Source organism: Hyla sarda, chromosome 1 (genome assembly GCF_029499605.1).
Source record: "Hyla sarda isolate aHylSar1 chromosome 1, aHylSar1.hap1, whole genome shotgun sequence".
Lineage (NCBI taxonomy): Eukaryota > Metazoa > Chordata > Amphibia > Anura > Hylidae > Hyla > Hyla sarda.
The window spans coordinates 61056910-61074638 of record NC_079189.1 but is presented as its reverse complement, the minus strand read 5'-3'; the positions used below and the strand labels follow the sequence as shown (position 1 = coordinate 61074638).

Below are 17729 nucleotides of genomic sequence, written 5' to 3'. Positions count from 1 at the left end.
TATTTTTTGCGTCGCCAATTCTACTGTGCAGGGACATTAGTCATTTTACCCAAAAATTCACGGCGAAACGGAAAAAAAAAATAATTGTGCGACAATCGAAGAAAAACGCAATTTTTTTTAACTTTTGGGGGCTTCCGTTTCTACGCAGTGCATATTTTGGTAAAAATTACACCTTATCTTTTATTCTGTAGGTTTATCCAGTTAAAATGATACCCTACTTATATAGGTTTGATTTTGTCGTACTTCTGGAAAAAATCATAACTACATACAGGAAAATTTATACGTTTAAAAATGTCTAACTTTTACATTTTTCCACGTACAGGGCTGTATGAGGGCTCATTTTTTGTGATGTAATCTGAAGTTTTTATCGGTACCATTTTTGTTTTGATTGGACTTTTTGATCACTTTTTATAAATTTTTTTTATTTTTTTTTTTTTTTTTTAATGCTATAAAAAGTGACCAATTAATGATATATTTTTTATAGTTTGGACATTTACACACGCGGCGATACCACATATGTTTATTTTTTTTGTAACACTTATTTTTTTTATGGGAAAAGAGGGGTGATTCAAACTTTTATTAGGGAAGAGGTTAAATGATCTTTAACACTGTTTTCACTTTATTTTTTTATTTTCTGTAATTTTTTTTTTCAGTGTTATAGCTCCCATAGGGACCTATAACACTGCACACACTGATCTTTTACACTGATCACTTGCGTGTATTAACACGCCTGTGATCAGTGTTATCGGCGCTTGACTGACTGGATCTCAGGCATGGAGCAGTCATTCGCCGATCAGACACAGAGGAGGCAGGTAAGGTCCCTCCCGGTGTCGTGTAAGCTGTTCGGGATGCCGCGATTTCACCTCTGCTGTCCTGAACAGCCCGACTGAGCAGCCGGGATACTTTCACTTTTGCTTCAGAAGCGGCGGTCAGCTTTGATCGCCACGTCTGAAGGGTTAATACAGGGCATCACCGCGATCGGTGATGGCCTGTATTAGCCGCGTGACCCCACAGCATATTGTGGGAGCCGGCGGAGGACCTAAACATATACGTCGTTAAGGGGTTAATCTATATAGAGAAGAGGGGGGAAAAACAATATTTGAAAACCTACTTATAAAACACCTTTTGATATTACTAACCCACCTACTACCTACCATAATCTGGTCAGGCTGAAGGGTGGAGATTAGATAATTAAAAAATATATATTTAATTTTAGTTTTGGTAATTGCATTTCAGTATAGACCTAGCTAAAGGGAGACCTTTAAGACTGGCATCTCAGACCCTTTTTTTTGAGGAAAAGAAGGTGGGCTTAGTACCCCTGTCATGATGATGGGGGGTGGGGGGGGGGGGGGGTTGGTGGTGGCGGTGGTGGTATCAGTCGTGTCAGAAGTTTCAGTCTGAATAGGGTCTTGGCACGGAGACCCCCTGCCGATCAGCAGAACAGGCAGGAAGAGGCCTGTGCTTAATTCCATAAACTGATCGCTACGAGCCAGGGAGTGAAGCAAGCGACCACATGCTTCTACCAACTAGTGCTGATGATCGGTGGGGGTTTCGGCCTCTGTGACATATCAATTCCCCCCCCAAATTGTATAGTCATAATGTGCGATATTACATGTATGGAGCATGCCATAAGAATACCTGGCTGCTCTGGACTTTGTTTTCTAGTTAAAAAAAAAATAAAAAAATTGTTTCAAGTGTAATTTTTGCTGTATTATTTAAAGGGAGAAACTCCATCAAAGGCATTATCAGGGGGAGGCTAAACAGCTGCCCTGCTCCCTGTTTCACCATGTAGCTATTTCCTCTGGCTCCAGCAGGCTTCCTTGTGACCGGCCGCTTCACACGGGTTTGTGTGTGAAGCAGAAGACACTTTTTACTATGTAAGTCTAGGAAGTGCTCAAAGACTTCCGCTTTACACACAAAACCCTGTGTAAACCGACTGGTCATAACGTAGTGCGCCAAAGCCAGGGGAATAGCCGCGGAATGGAGCAGCATGGTGATACAGGGAACATGGCTGCTGTTAAGCCTCACCCTGTTCTATGTCCCTGATGGAATAATTTTGGCTGGAGTTTGCCTTTTAAGAGTATACCTCTAACAAATGCCACGGATAAACTGTAATTAATTTAAGAAATGTTCCTTGTTGGGCTATGTGCTTTTTTCGACGAGAAACATTAAAGGGGTACTCCGCTGCTCAACATTTTGGAACAAACTGTTCCGAACACTGGAGTCAGCATCGGGAGTTTGGGGTGTGATGTCATGAGGGGGCAGGGCTATGATGTCACAAGGCGCCGGCTCCAGCGTTCGGAACAGTTTGTTCAAAACGCTGAGCAGCGGAGTACCTCTTTAATATGCTCTAGATCTTTTCTTGGATTATGGCATCCAAATGGGTCAGAAGTGTGTAAGTGTCTGAAGTTTTACCCTGTCTCTTAACACGTGGCCTGTGCCTGCCAGACATCCTGCTGTATGTAACACATGGTTCTCTGTTCTTCTACAGATTAGCTGGAGTGCTGACAGCACCCAACTCCTTTCTGCATCTGGGGACAAAACTGCTAAAATCTGGGATGTAGCGGCTAACTCAGCAGTCACCACGTTCAGGCTCGGGACAGATACGCTCGATCAGCAGTTGGGATGCTTGTGGCAGAAGAATTACTTGCTGAGCGTCTCTCTGTCTGGCTACATCAATTATTTGGACAAGAATAACCCAGACAGGCCCATTCGTGTGATTAAGGTTTGGAAGACCTTGATCTTAATAAATTATATATGTATATTAATATAATATAATATATAATAATAATAAAATATAAAATATAATAGTGGTTAGGTTGGTTTTGACCAGTTTTTACCAGCCAATGTGCCTCCAGCTGTTTCAAAACAATAACTCCCAGCATGCCCAGGCTGTCTTGGCATGCTGTTTTTTTTAGTTTTGCAACAGCTTGACGCACCCTGATTGGGAAACACTGGTCTAGATAATGAATGTAAATATATATAATTTTTTTTCCTCACTAGGGACACAACAAGTCAATCCAGTGCATGACCATCCACAAGAATGATGGGCGATCCACAATTTATACAGGCAGCCACGATGGACATATCAATATCCTTTTTATAAAAAGCTTATGGCATTAAAGGGTTATTTCCGTCATTCAGTGTTGTGGCACACCCTAGTGATATGCATCATGTTCTGATGGGTGGGGAGCTGATCCTAAAGGAGTTATTAAAACTTACCTGGATAGGTAATAATTATCTGATTGAAGTGGTCCAGCTGCAGGGACCGGCACTGATCGGAGGTCCCCTTTCTCCTGTCCTTTTGGAGCGACAGCGTGCATGCTCAGCCTCCACTTTATGCAGTAAGTGGAAGAGTACTGCACTTGGGGAAAGAGGGACATCTGTTCTTGAGATGGATGGGGCTCCCAGCAGTCACCCCCATCACTAATCAGATCAGCGTTTCCCAACCAGGGTGCATCCATCTGTTGTAAAACTACAACTCCCAGCATTCCTGGAGTGTCTTTGGCTGTCCAGGCATGCTGGGAGTTGTAGTTCTGCAACAGCTGGTGGCACCCTGGTTGGGAAACATTGAATCAGATGCAGATCTCATATACTGTGGAAGTGTGGAAATCTTGGAATATCTCATTTTTTGAGTTTCTTCCTGTTTAGTACATAAAAGGATACTCCACCCCTAGACATCTTATCCCCTATCCAAAGGATAGGGGATAAGATGTCTGATCGGGGGGGTCCCGCCTCTGGGGACCCCCGCAATATAGCATGTGGCACCCATCTGTTTCTGCTCCGGTAGCGCTGGAGGGTCTGGGTCCTGACCACCGGAACACACGTCCGTGACATCACGACTCCGCCCCCCGTGTGACTTTACACCCCGCCCCCTCAATGCAAGTCTATGGGAGGAGACGTGACGGCCATCACACCCCCTCCCATAGACTTGCATTGAGGGGACTGGGCGTGACGTCACACGGGGTTGGAGTCGTGACGTCATGGTCTTCCGTTCCGGTAGTCGGGACCCAGACCCTCCAGCGCTTCCGGAGCAGAAACAGGTGGGTGCCGCATGCTATATCCCCCGCGATCAGACCTCTTATCCCCTATCCTTTTCGATAGGGGATAAGATGTCTAGGGGTGGAGTACCCCTTTAATCTTGCATAAACTCACTGTTTAAGTAACGTATAAATATTTCCATAAAAGGAGATACAGCCCTAAAACTATTCTTGAAGATTGAGAGGGTGGCTACAGGATTTAAAGCGGTGTTTACTCAATTAGTTTACATTGAACTCTGCAGCTTCATATCCTGTGCATCAAATATGTACAGGATATTGTACATGTGTGAATAGACCCTTTTAAAGTGTACCTGTGATTCTAAAATCTTGTGACATGTACTAGGAACAAGGCATAGGTTTTTATGGATTTGCACAATTCTTTCTAAACGGTCTGTGTGTGCAGGATGGTTGCATAGACTTACATTGAGTCTGTCCTAGTCACGTGACAGAGCCGGAAGAGAGTATGGCTTTCTCTCAGCTAGGTCTACTAAATACTCAGACCCTGACCAGTAAAAACATATGCATACACATTCTTCAGTCTGCTCAGTCAGTACATAGGGGTAGAGCGTCAGGTTTACGTCAAGGGTAAGGATAATGCTGTAATATTGTACCTGTATCAGGTCTGACTGATGCATTCTAACTTGGTAACAAACTAAATTTGGCGCATCAATATTCCATCTTTAAAATATTGAATAAAAGGAGTACTCCATTGGTGGACATCTTATTCCCTATACAAAGAATAGGGCATAAGAGGTCTGGCCGCAGGGACCCTCTGCGATCTCCATGCAGACACCCGGCTTTCTGAACATTCTATTCAGAATGCTGGGTTCTGGAGGCCGTGGGGGTGGGGGGGGTGGAGGCCCCCCAGCTGTCATGTTCCTTCCCATAGACCTGAATGTAGGGGGAATGGCGTGGCGGGACTACGTGACCACAGCCTCCTGAACCCAGAATTCTGAACTTAATGTTGAGAACGCGGGGGTCCCAGCAGCCGGACCCCTGCAATCAGACATCTTTTCACCTATCGTACCCCTTTAACCCCTTAACGATGCATCATATCGCGTCGGTCCCGGCTCTCATCAACGGCCGGGACCCGCGGCTAATACCACACATCGCCGATCGCGGCGATGTGCGGTATTAACCCTTTAGAAGCGGCGGTCAAAGCTGACCGCCGCTTCTAAAGTGAAACTGAAAGTGACCCGGCTGCTCAGTTGGGCTGTTCGGGACCGCCGCGGTGAAATCGCGGCGTCCCAAACAGCTGATCGGACACCGGGAGGGCCCTTACCTGCCTCCTCGGTGTCCAATCGACGAATGACTGCTCCGTGCCTGAGATCCAGGCAGGAGCAGTCAAGCGCCGATAATGCTGATCACAGGCGTGTTAATACACGCCAGTGATGAGCATAGGAGATCAGTGTGTGCAGTGTTATAGGTCCCTATGGGACCTATAACACTGCAAAAAAAAGTAGAAAAAAAGTGTTAATAAAGGTCATTTAACCCCTTCCCTAATAAAAGTTTGAATCACCCCCACTTTCCCATAAAAAAATAAAACAGTGTAAAAATAAACATATGTGGTATCGCCGCGTGCGTAAATGTCCGAACTATAAAAATATATCATTAATTAAACCGCACGGTCAATGGCGTACGCACAAAAAAATTCCAAAGTCCACAAAAGCGTATTTTGGTCACTTTTTATACCATTAAAAAATGAATAAAAAGTGATCAAAAAGTCCGCTCAAAACAAAAATCATACCGATAAAAACTTCAGATCACGGTGCAAAAAAGGAGTCCTCATACCGCCCTGTACGTGGAAAAATAAAAAAGTTATAGGGGTCAGAAGATGACATTTTTAAACGTATAAATTTTCCTGCATGTAGTTATGATTTTTTCCAGAAGTGCGACAAAATCAAACCTATATAAGTAGGGTATCATTTTAACTGTATGGACCTACAGAATAAGGTGTAATTTTTACCGAAATATGCACTGCGTAGAAACGGAAGCCCCCAAAAGTTACAAAATGGCGTTTTTTTTTTTCGAATTTTTTCCGATTTTCGCACAATGATTTTTTTTTTTCCGTTTGGCCGTGCATTTTTGGGTAAAATGACTAATGTCACTTCAAAGTAGAATTGGTGACGCAAAAAATAAGCCATAATAAGGATTTTTAGGTGGAAAATTGAAAGGGTTATGATTTTTAAAAGGTAAGGAGGAAAAAACGAAAGTGGAAAAACCCTGAGTCCTTAAGGGGTTAAGGACTGTGATGAGAAGCTGTAGTGTCAGCAGACACGGTACACTGACCAGTACGGTCATACTTCAGGGACCTCCATGGGGTAGGGGGGGTTCTGGTCCATGTTCCTTGGATGGCTGTATATGCACAGTCAATTGTCTTTTAGAAAGGAACAAAAATGATCAACTCTCCTTGAGCTTCACTTCTATGGCACATCCATTTGAGTACCGGGTGGCGTATACATACTATTCTCTGAAGCTGGCCATAGTTGGAACTGCCATTTTCATCAGGATCAGTCTAAAGCAGTGGTCTGAAACTGTGACCCTCCAGATGTTGCAAGTTGAAGTTTCACAACATCTGGAGGGCCACAGTTTGAGACCACTAGTCCAAACTATTATTTTTCTTAACTATTTGCCATACATTATTTTGATGCCGAGACAGGTGAGAACGATGTCTTCTCCGGCAAAGGCCACACTAATCAGGTGTCCAGTATGGCTGTGGACAGCTCAAACAATCTGGTCACCTGCAGCATGGACGATACAGTGCGTTACACTAATGTCATAGAAAATGCCTACAGGTTCGTATATTGCCATTGATGGTCGTGATGTCTGTGTTGTGTGTTTTTTTTTTTTTTTTTCTTTTTTTTTTTTTAAGAAGGTCGTTATTTACTATTTTCGTACGACCTAATTAAATGGTCATTTGTCATTTTAATAATCTCTGCAAAATCAATAGTACTAGCAAGATAAAATTTCATACCAGATAAAAATAGCTCTTCCTCTACTTCAAACTCGCTCACTGCTGAAATATATCACAGGATAAAGCAGGTAACTGAGGGATTAGATTACATGATACCCATAGAAGTCTGTAGAGAAAGAAAAAGGCGAGGCTGGGGGATGTAGTTGGTTGGAGACACACACAGAGGCTTCAGCAGCTTGTAGCAGGTGTTATAACTCATTCTTGTGCTTTTTCACAACTTAAACAGCCCAGAACTACTGTAGAATGTCCTCCCTGCTACTGCTTATGAGGGTGTGCTACATAGACCTAGGGGAGCAGGATCTCTTCTGTTCACTAGGACAGGAACAACTGGAAAGTAGAAATGGAGCCTGAAGAGGGATAAACTGATACTGATTACCGTATAAGCCGAGTTTTTCACCACGATTTTTCATGCTGAAAATCTCTGCTTATACTCGCGTGAACTCTCCACCTGTCAATCCCTTCATCAGTGGTCTTCAACCTGTGGACCTCCAGATGTTGCAAAACTACAACAGCCGATGGCTGTCCAGGCATGCTGGGAGTTGTAGTTTTGAAACATCTGGAGGTCCGCAGGTTGAAGACCATTGCGTGGGCTTTCATCATCATCCAGACCCCCTTTAGTTTTCTACTCGCCTCCCCTCGGTGGGAAGGAAGGGTGAGCTGGTCCGGACCATCTATGCTGCAGGTACCCTCCGGTGGGGAGGGTTAGTTGTTCCGGGCTGTACATTTTCACCGAGAGGCCCTTTTCTCCGCTCGCTCTGGGCCGGCCCCGGACTAGTGACGCTGCCTTGACAATGACGCACATGGACGTTCATGCGCAGGGACGTCTGCTGCGCATGAACTTCCCTGTGCGTCGTCGTCGAGGCAACGTCACTAGTCCGGGGCTGGCCCAGAGCGAGCGGAGAAAAGGGCCTCCCGGTGAAAATGTACAGCCCGGAACAACTAACCCTCCCCACCGGACGGTCCGGCAGCATAGATGGCCCGGACCAGCTCACCCTTCCTTCCCACCGAGGGGAGGTGAGTAGAAAACTAAAGGGGGGGGGGGGGGGGTCTGGATGATGACGAAGGCCCGTGCAGTGGTCTTCAACCTGCGGACCTCCAGATGTTGGGAGTTGTAGTTTTGCAACATCTGGAGGTCCGCAGGTTGAAACCACTGAGGGGATTGACTGGCGGTGATGACGGGGGGATGATGTATTTCCCACCCTAGGCCTATAGTTGAGTCAATAACTTTCCTGGGTTTTTGTGGTGAAATTAGGGGCCTCGGCTTATACTCGAGTATATACGGTACTGAAAAAAAGTATATCATATATTATAAAAAAAAAAATAATTGAACTTGTTTTGTGAAGTCCATGTTATTTTGCTTCAAAACTGCATTTAAGATGGGGGTTGGGGGAGGGGTTACTGTCTCTAAACACTGCAGATCATTAGTGCTAGCTCATAGCAGATAAGGACTGCTGGTAGAGTGGAGAGTTCAGCTTTGAAGCCTGCAGTTTAGTTAAAGGGGTACTCCGGTGGAAAACTTTTTTTTTTTTTTTTTTTTAATCAACTGGTGCCAGAAAGTTAAACCGATTTGTAAATGACTTCTGCTAAAAAATCTTAATCCTTCCAGTACTTATTAGCTGCTGAATACTACAGAGGAAATTCTTTTCTTTTTGGAACACAGTGCTCTCTGCTGACATCTGTCCATTTTAGGAACTGTCCAGAGCAGCATATGTTTGGTATGGGGATTTTCTCCTACTCTGGACAGTTCAGTCCAGGATGTCAGCAGAGAGCACTGTGTTCCAAAAAGAAAAGAATTTCCTCTGTGGCATTCAGCAGCTAATAAGTACTGGAAGGATTTTTTTTTTTTTTTTAATAGAAGTAATTTACAAATCTGTAACTTTCTGGCACCAGTTGATTAAAAAAAAAAAAAAAAAAATTCCACCGGAATACCCTTTTAATGCAGCTTTGGTTGTCACTTTTTAGTTATAATTTTTTTTCCCCTATTCTAGCCCTCAGAATTGCATTAAACTGGATGTTCAACCGAAATGCATTGCTGTTGGCACCGGAGGGTATGCTGTCACCGTGTGCATTGGCCAGGTACATGCTGTACATATTTAGTGCTTGTCTAAATACATGTTTTGTAGTTGTTACTGACCTGGTAGTTTTTTTTAAAACCTATTAGGGAACCTAAATTCAGTTTTAAATACACTGCGTCAACTTTGTGTTCTATTGCCCAAACTTATTGTTGTAGCTTTTTTTTTTTTTGTATTGCACCATAACAGGGCTGCGTAAAGGTGTACCGTATTTTTCGCATACACCCCTATCGCGGCGGTCCCTGCGGCCATCAACGGCCGGGACCCGCGGCTAATACAGGACATCACCGATCGTGGTGATGCCCTGTATTAACCCTTCAGATGCGGCGATCAATGCTGACCTCCGCGTCTGAAGGGAAAGTGACACTAACCTGGCTGTTCAGTCGGGCTGTTCGGGACCGCCACGATTTCACCGCGGCGGTCCCGAACAGCCCGACTGAATAGCCGGGTTAGTGCTTACAGGATATCGGGGGGGCGTAACCTTACCTGCCTCCTTGGTGTCTTCTCCGTTCAGGGATCCCCTGTATGGCCGGCGCTCTCCTTCCTCGTTGTCGCGTACGTGTGTCGGCGTGCGTGATGGAGAGCGAGGATACCCGGCCGGCAGCAGAGACGTTCCAGAGCGACGTGGACACGGCGACAGCGATGGAGCGACATCCAGGGCATCGGTGACGGGTCCGGAGCGGCAGGGACACATGAGTATTACCTCCTCCTGCAGTGGTCTATCTGCAGACCTCCAGATGTTGCAAAACTACAACTCCCAGTATGCCCGGACAGCCAACGGCTGTCCGGGCATGCTGGGAGTTGTAGTTTTGCAATATCTGGAGGTCCGCAGGTTGAAGACCACTATTGGGTTCAAAATCTTTATTTTTTTTTAGATTTTGCCCCTAAAAATTGGGTGCGTCTTATACGCCGAAAAATACGGTAAATCTAACATGATAAATCATGGCAGGCTCCATAGTAAAATATCACTTTCACATATTTTTTTTTTTTTTTTTTTAATTAGATACTTTCTGTTAAATAGGTGCATTGTATAGGCACATCACCCCTTTAGACCCACATCAAAGGCCTTTTTCCCAGCCAATAAGCACCCTTCTGTACTAACAAGAGGCCAGAACCCCTGAAACAGCTTCCTATGAAAATCCTAAACACTTTTCCCCAGGTTGTGGTTTGGCTGATCAGATAATGCCTATTCATGTTTCTCCCAGCATGTTATCACCTATACCTGTGGGTACTTTACCTATGTTCTATGGTTCGGTTAGGCCGTGTTCACGTGTCCAGAAATGTCGGCACGGAAAATCTTTGTGCTGACATTGCGGAGACTATGGCCATCGGCATAACATGTCCGAGTAATACCGCAAAGGAATGCGGCATCTCATAGACGGCTATGCATTCCGCAGAAAGAATGGACAGGTTCATTCATTCTTTCTGCAGACACGGAAATCAGAACTTCCGTGCCAGCCCCCCTTCTGTGTTTTGGACTTTGTTTTACATGGGTTTTTTATGTATCCGCAGATTGTGCTGCTAAGGGACAAGAAGAAAGTTTCTGTCATTGATTCTCTGGACTACGAGCCAGAAGCTGTTGCCATTCACCCAGGCTCTGGAGACGTTGCTGTGGGTGGTGCAGTAAGTACCCTTTATACCTACAGTTAGTGGGAAATTGTATGTTTTTCTTTCTAAGAAATTCCCCCTATAAAGTCTGTAGATACCGGTTGCTGATGATACGGTTCTCTTGCTACGCCAAATACTTGCTGCAATAGAGTCCCGCCTCAGTCATAGATTGAAAAATTCATCAGCAACTAGGGCATTTATTTTTATTTTTTTGTGTATGTGTATACCGTATTTATCGGGGTATACCACGCACCGGCCTATAACACACACCCTCATTTTACCAAGGATATTTGGGTAAAAAAAGTTTTTTACCCAAATATCCATGATAAAATGAGGGTGCGTGTGTGCGCGTGTATACCCCGATATACCCCCAGGAAAGGCAGGGGGAGAGAGGCCGTCGCTGCCCGCTTCTCTCCCCCTGCCTTTCCTGGGGTCTAGAGCGCTGCTGTCGGCCCTTTTCACCCCCTGGTTATCGGCGCCGCTGCCCGTTCTGTCACCCTGACTATCGGTGCCGGCGCCGATAGCCAGGGAGAGAGAAGCGGCGCCGACAGCCAGGGGGAGAGAAGGGGCAGCGGCACCCATTGCCGGCGCCGCTGCCCCGTTGCCTCCCCCCATCCCCGGTGGCATAATTACCTGAGTCCGGTCCGTGCTGCTCCAGGCCTCCGTCGTGCGTCCCCAGCGTCGTTGCTATGCACGGCTCGGCGCTCTGACGTCATGCGCCGCGCCGTTCAGCGCATAGCAATGACGCCGGGGACGCACGACGGAGGCCTGGAGCAGCGCGGACCGGACTCAGGTAATTATGCCACCGGGGATGGGGGGAGGCAACGGGGCAGCGGCGCCGGCAATGGGTGCCGCTGCCCCTTCTCTCCCCCTGGCTGTCGGCGCCGCTTCTCTCTCCCTGGCTATCGGCGCCAGCACCGATAGTCAGGGGGACAGAACAGGCAGCGGCGCCGATAACCAGGGGGTGAAAAGGGCCGGCAGCAGCGCTCTAGACCCCAGGAAAGGCAGGGGGAGAGAAGCGGGCAGCGACGGCCTCTCTCCCCCTGCCTTTCCTGGGGGTGTATCGGCGTATAACACGCACACAGACTTTAGGCTAAAAATTTTAGCCTAAAAAGTGCGTGTTATACGCCGATAAATACGGTATATAATAATATTAATTAGTGTGTCTCCAGCTGTCGTTAAACTACAACTTCCAGCATGCCCGGACAGCCAACGGCTGTCCAGGCATGCTGGGAGTTGTAGTTTTACGACAGTGGGAGACACACTGTTCGGCAAACACTAAACATGGGAGTAGCAAAGAGTATGGGGGTAATAGGACTTTTTTTTTAAATCCATGGAAAACCCCTTTTTAAATCAAAGCCAGTATGAGCGTTGCCTATATGTATAGGTACAGTCTTCCTTCTGTAACTGGTAATTTAGCCACTAGGTGGCACCGTTGACTAATTATTGGGAAAAGTATAGGTTATAGAGTTGGGATGCACAGCTATTTCTGGTGTGGGTGACACACTGTCAGATTGCACCAATTTGTTGAGGGTCCTAGTAAAACTCTGTTGCCAGAAAATGTATACAAATGTTTTAATTACTTTTTTATTTAGGGGAAACTCTAACCTTCCAGTACTATATAGCCGCTGTATGCCCCAAAGGAAGTCCTGTTGTCCATTTCAGTCAGGCTCAGTGCTCTCTGCTGCCACCTTTTTGTCTAAGTTGGGATATGTGCCTTCTCTGGACAGTTCATCATAGCAAACCTCTCCTGCTATGTGTAGGCACAGACAGAGGTGGCAGCAGGTAGCACTGACTGGAAAGACTACACAACTTCCTCCAGGGCACACAGAAGCTAAGGAGTGTAATTTACAGAAACTGTAGAACTTTTTGGGACCACTTTTTATGGTAGGGTCACATGCACCATATTTTGCTCTGTATTTTCGGCAGCTAATTTTGCTACCCATTGACTTTAATGGGTAGGAAAATATGCAGCAATGTACGGCATGTTACCCATGATATAGGATTATGGCGTTTTAGGTATTTTAGTTGATTCTTTATAATCTTGGCAACTTAGCATTCACTGATTAGGACCCTCCTTTGAGTCTTAATGGAGTACGCCGGTGGAATTTTTTTTTTTTTTTTTTTAAAGAACTGATACCAGAAAGTTAAACAGATTTGTTTATGACTTCTTGGAAAAAAAAACATCTTTACCCTTCCAGTACTTTTTAGCAGCTGTATGCTACAGAGGAATTGTATCTTCATTTTGAATTTTTTTTATTTTAATTTTATTTTTTGTCTTGTCCACAGTGCTCTCTGCAGACACCTCTGTCCGTGTCAGGAACTGTCCAGAGCAGCATAGGTTTGCTATGGGGATTTTCTCCGGCTCTGGACACTTCCAGATGCGGCATCAGGTGTAAGCAGAGAGCACTGTGGAAAAGACAAAAAAAGAAATTCAATAAGAAAAGTATTTCCTCTGTAGCATACAGCTGATAAAAAGTACTGGAAGGGTAAAGATAGGGTTTTTTTTTTTTTTTTTCTTTTTTTTTTTTTTTTTTTTTAAATTGAAGTCATATACAAATCTGTTTAACTTTCTGGCACCAATTGAGTTAAAAAAAATAAATAAAATAAAAAATAAAATTCCATCATAGTACCCCTTTTGGCGGACCCAACTTATGGACTGTTACTTCTTTCTTGATAGGATGGGAACATCCATCTATATTCCTTTCAAGGAAACACTCTGAAGGACGAAGGGAAGTCTTTGCTAGTTAAGGCTGCTATCACCAGCCTCGCCTATTCCCATGATGGTGCCTTTCTTGCTGCGACTGATGTGAACAAAGTGGTGACCGTCTTTACTGTGGCTGATGGATATGCAGTAAGTAGATTCTGATGGAGATTGCGCTGGTTCAGAACATTGTGCTGAAAGCTTGTGTGTGTTTTGGGACATTTAACTCCTATTTAGATACAACCCCCTGTGGCCATTTCTATCTACTGATGTAGATTTATTTTATCTCTAATAGAGTAAATAACTTTCTGCTGAGAAGTTTAAACCATCTTCCTGCAGTTCTAGAGTTGGATGATTTGGATGTGTCTCCCGTGTCTACTTATCATTCATTAAGGGATACCAATACACAAAAACCCTGATTTCTATATATATCTAGGATGCAAAATGTGTTGACTATGCAACTCTTCATTTATAAAGTAAGGCTAGGTTCAGACTATGGAGATTCCGAGTACGGCCAGCGTCGACTGAATCAGTTCAAGCTAGGACCGCGCGGACACTGTAGTCTCCAATAGACTGCAATGTGTTCCGCGAGTATTTCTGCCTGAAGAAAGAGCAAAGCCATTCTTCAGGCGGAAATTTCCAAGGGGATTTTCCTTCACAAATTCCGCTTCACAAATTCCGAAGTGTGAATTTGTGAACGGAAAACCATTCACTACACTATACATTTTAGCAAGTGGAATTTCCGCCTGCAATTTCAAAGCGGAATTGCAGACGGAAATTCCGTAGTCTGAACCTAGCCTAATTAAATCATTTTGTCATTCAGCCACTTTGCAAAATGGTTTGTGCCCATGGTAACAGCCTACAAACAAGCCCTGTGTAGTCAGATCCTGGCAGAGGGGCAGATGGATTGCAATATGTCTGCAGGATCAGAATAGAGTGGTGGTGTTTGTAACCATTAAAGGAGAACTCCGGAATAGGAAAATTATAGTCCATACTGCCAGCAGTGAAAAAATAAATGGGTACATACCTTCCTTCACTCCCCCGGTAACCGGCTCCGGTCTCCGCCGCCGTCCTCTTCCTGGTGGTCGGCGAGTCATACTGTGCTCAGCCAATCACCAGCCACAGCGAAGTCCCGACTCGGCCGGCGATAACCGGCCATGACCTTTTCGGCCCCGGCACCTGCTGCAGATTAAAACTTGTACACACGTTTGATAGTTTAGTCTGGTTTTGAGGAATCTGTTTTTTTATTTTATCAAAAACCTGAAACTGGAACTGTATTGAAGAAAAATGTTTTGTGAACCCAGCCTTACATAGAAGCAGGTAGTAAGTATCCTGCTCCCAACTTCAGGAGGAGTACTATGCACCAATACTGAAGAAAAAATACCTAAACTTCATTTTGTATTCTAGTTGCACAGAGCATTAGAAATCCTGACGTACATTCCTCCTTGGCAGTAAAATCTCTGTTTACTTGCTCCTTTGCTATAATGATGCTCCGGAATAGCTTTATCTTCCTGGGCTTTAGGCAGAAAATGAAATGCAATAAAATGTAATAATATCTCGGTTGGTAATTATGTTTAGTTGAGCAGATTGGGTTCCATCAATATAGTCGGGTTCACACAAGGACACAGAGTACAGATGAGATATGTCAGGTATTGCATCCAAAAATTAAGTCTCCAAGGGCTCATGCACACAAACGTATTCCGCCTCCGCACTGCTTCCAGGGGACGTCAATCGTGTAATACAGAGCACCATATGGCAGCACAGGGACCACAGGTGCCAATATAGAGCATATTTAGGAGCCTGGATTCACATTTATCTGCTCTGTAAATCTAAATGGATGACTCAATTTGAATGTTAAGAGTTTCTAAAACCAACTGCATGCTTTGTCCTTAGTTTTAGGTTTTATTTTATTACCAGATTTTTATTAATAATATTATTATAATAATGTAATAAAATGTGTTGCTAGGCTCTGATACACTGTAAAACTTTAAGCAGCACACAATTGTAACAGGTTTTTTAGCCTCTGAATATAAACAAACATGTTGCCATTCAATAACTGCAAGACAAAATCATAGAAAGTTGCGTAGCCTTTATATTACATATTATATAATGTGTTTTAATACCTTAAGGACACAGGGCGTACCTGTACGTCCAGAGTCCCGTTTTTAAAGCGTTCTCAGGAGCAGAGAAGGCTTCCAGCCCCATGGGTACCGATTGCGATCAGCAGCCGGGACCCAGGGTTGATGCCGAGCACCGCCAATCGGCAGATGCCCGGCATTAACCCTTTAGACGCCGCAATTAAAGTTGATCATGGTGTCTAAATTGAAACTATCCCAGCAGCTCAGTGGAGCTGATTCGGACTATTGTGACAGAATCGCGATGTCCCGATCAGCTTACTGGACGACAGGAGGAGCCTCACCTGCCTCTTCGTCGTCTGATCGTCTATCTACTGCTTCAAGCCCTGGAGCAGCAGAGCGCCGATAACACTGATCAATGCTATGCCATGACATAGCATTGATCAGTGTATGCATTCAAAAGATTGCATGGTATAGCCCTGTGGGGGCTAAAAAAAGTGTTTAAAAAAAAAAAAAATAAATTATGTGGTACCGCCGCGAGCGTAAATGTCCGAACTATTAAAATATAACATTGGCTAAACCGCACGGTCGATGGCGTACACGTAAAAAATTTCAGTCCAAAATTGTGCATTTTTGGTCGCTTCATATACCATAAAATTATTAATAAAAAGCGATCAAAAAGTCCCATCAAAACAAAAAAACGACAGACCTCGACGCAAAAAACGAGCCCTCCTATAGCCCCGTACGCGGAAAAATAAGTTGTAGGGTCAGAAGATGAAAATTTTAAACATACTCATTTTGGTACATGTAGAGATATATATATATTATATTATATTATATATTATATTATATTATATTTTTCCCTTTAGTACAATTAACAAAACCTACATAAATTGGGTATTCCTGTAACCACATGGACCTACAGAATAAAGATAAGGTGTCATTTATACCGAAAAGTGCACTGTGTAGAGATGGAAACCCCAAAAAGTAGCAAAATGGCTTTTTAATTTATTTTTTTTATTATATTTAGTTTTTTTGTTTCGCCGCAGATTGTTATAAAATAATGTAATTACAAAGTACAATTGGTGATGCAAAAAACAAGCCCTTATATGGGTCTGTAGGTGCAAAATTTTACTTTAGTTTTTTCCTCCTCACCTCCTAAAAATCATAAGTGCAAAAACAGAAATAGTTTTGAGTCCTTTTAAAATGAAAATGTCCTTAATTGTATTCAAATTAGACTCCCCCCTAAGAGATATAATTTACTGGCTGCAGTATGTTTTTGCGTGAGTCACCCATGACAGGAAGTTGTGTAGCAACAGAAGTTGGCTGAATGTTGTCTCTTATATCTAGCCCCAGTACATGAGATGTTGCCACCTTTGACCAGCCCCTAAAGCATGCTGACCTGTGCTGAACAATGCTACAGACAGAGGAGCAGACAGGGAATGAATGCAACAGGTGCTGCAACCTTACTGCGTGATAGTCTGCTGTGGAATTAGATCTTCTGCAGCACGTCCGGGTGAGGAACTGGTAGGAGTGCTGTGGGACAAGTATAGACAAGATGGGAGTACTGTGATGAACTGCTGAGGAAAAGCAATGCATTCTGGGAATTGTAGTGCTGATCAACTACTCAACCAGGAAATTCAGAACTAGCACCCCCAAAAACAAATTGGCACATTTGTGAAACCATCAAAAGGCAGACAGATAAGCAACGCTGTATGCTCCTGCAGCATTTTTTGTTGGGGTTCCCTTTTTAACTAGTATGGCCTATGACTTATTTGATGTGACTTTCCTCTTTGCTCTTATTACTTGTTGCTTCCAGAGTTTATTCGCAGCTTTCCATAGTAATTTTGCTGTTTGTTGGTTACCAGGAGAAGGACCGTTTTTATGGACACCATGCAAAAGTAGTCTGTGTGGCCTGGTCACCTGACAATGAACACTTTGCCACTGGGGGCATGGATATGATGGTCTTTGTATGGACCGTGAGTGATTCAGATGTGCGTTTAAAAATGCCAGGTAAGACTTATCGGTGGGGAAGAGATTGCCACTTGCAAAGTACATTTAACCAGTTTAGGGAAAAATGTCTAAATGTTCTGTCCTGTCTTATTACTCCAACTAGAGAGAAAAGAACAAAATTTAACATGACACAATTGGCCACTAGGTGTCATTGCTATATTCTAAACAGTTTGTGCACACTTGTACATAAACAGCAAAGCAATTTATGTACAGTGGTCCCTCAACATACGATGGTAATCCGTT

At 44.1% G+C, this 17729-nt stretch overlaps 1 protein-coding gene across 1 annotated transcript in view; it reads left to right on the top strand.

The window, feature by feature from the left end:
* Positions 1-17729, top strand: part of WDR1 (WD repeat domain 1) — a 47988-nt gene that overhangs the window by 25209 nt on the left and 5050 nt on the right. Inside the window, exons 8-14 of the mRNA XM_056555156.1 lie at positions 2492-2725; positions 3004-3093; positions 6681-6835; positions 9003-9090; positions 10599-10709; positions 13375-13548; positions 17342-17486. Coding sequence (XP_056411131.1) covers positions 2492-2725; positions 3004-3093; positions 6681-6835; positions 9003-9090; positions 10599-10709; positions 13375-13548; positions 17342-17486 — 997 coding nt within the window. The remainder of the gene's footprint in view (positions 1-2491; positions 2726-3003; positions 3094-6680; positions 6836-9002; positions 9091-10598; positions 10710-13374; positions 13549-17341; positions 17487-17729) is intronic.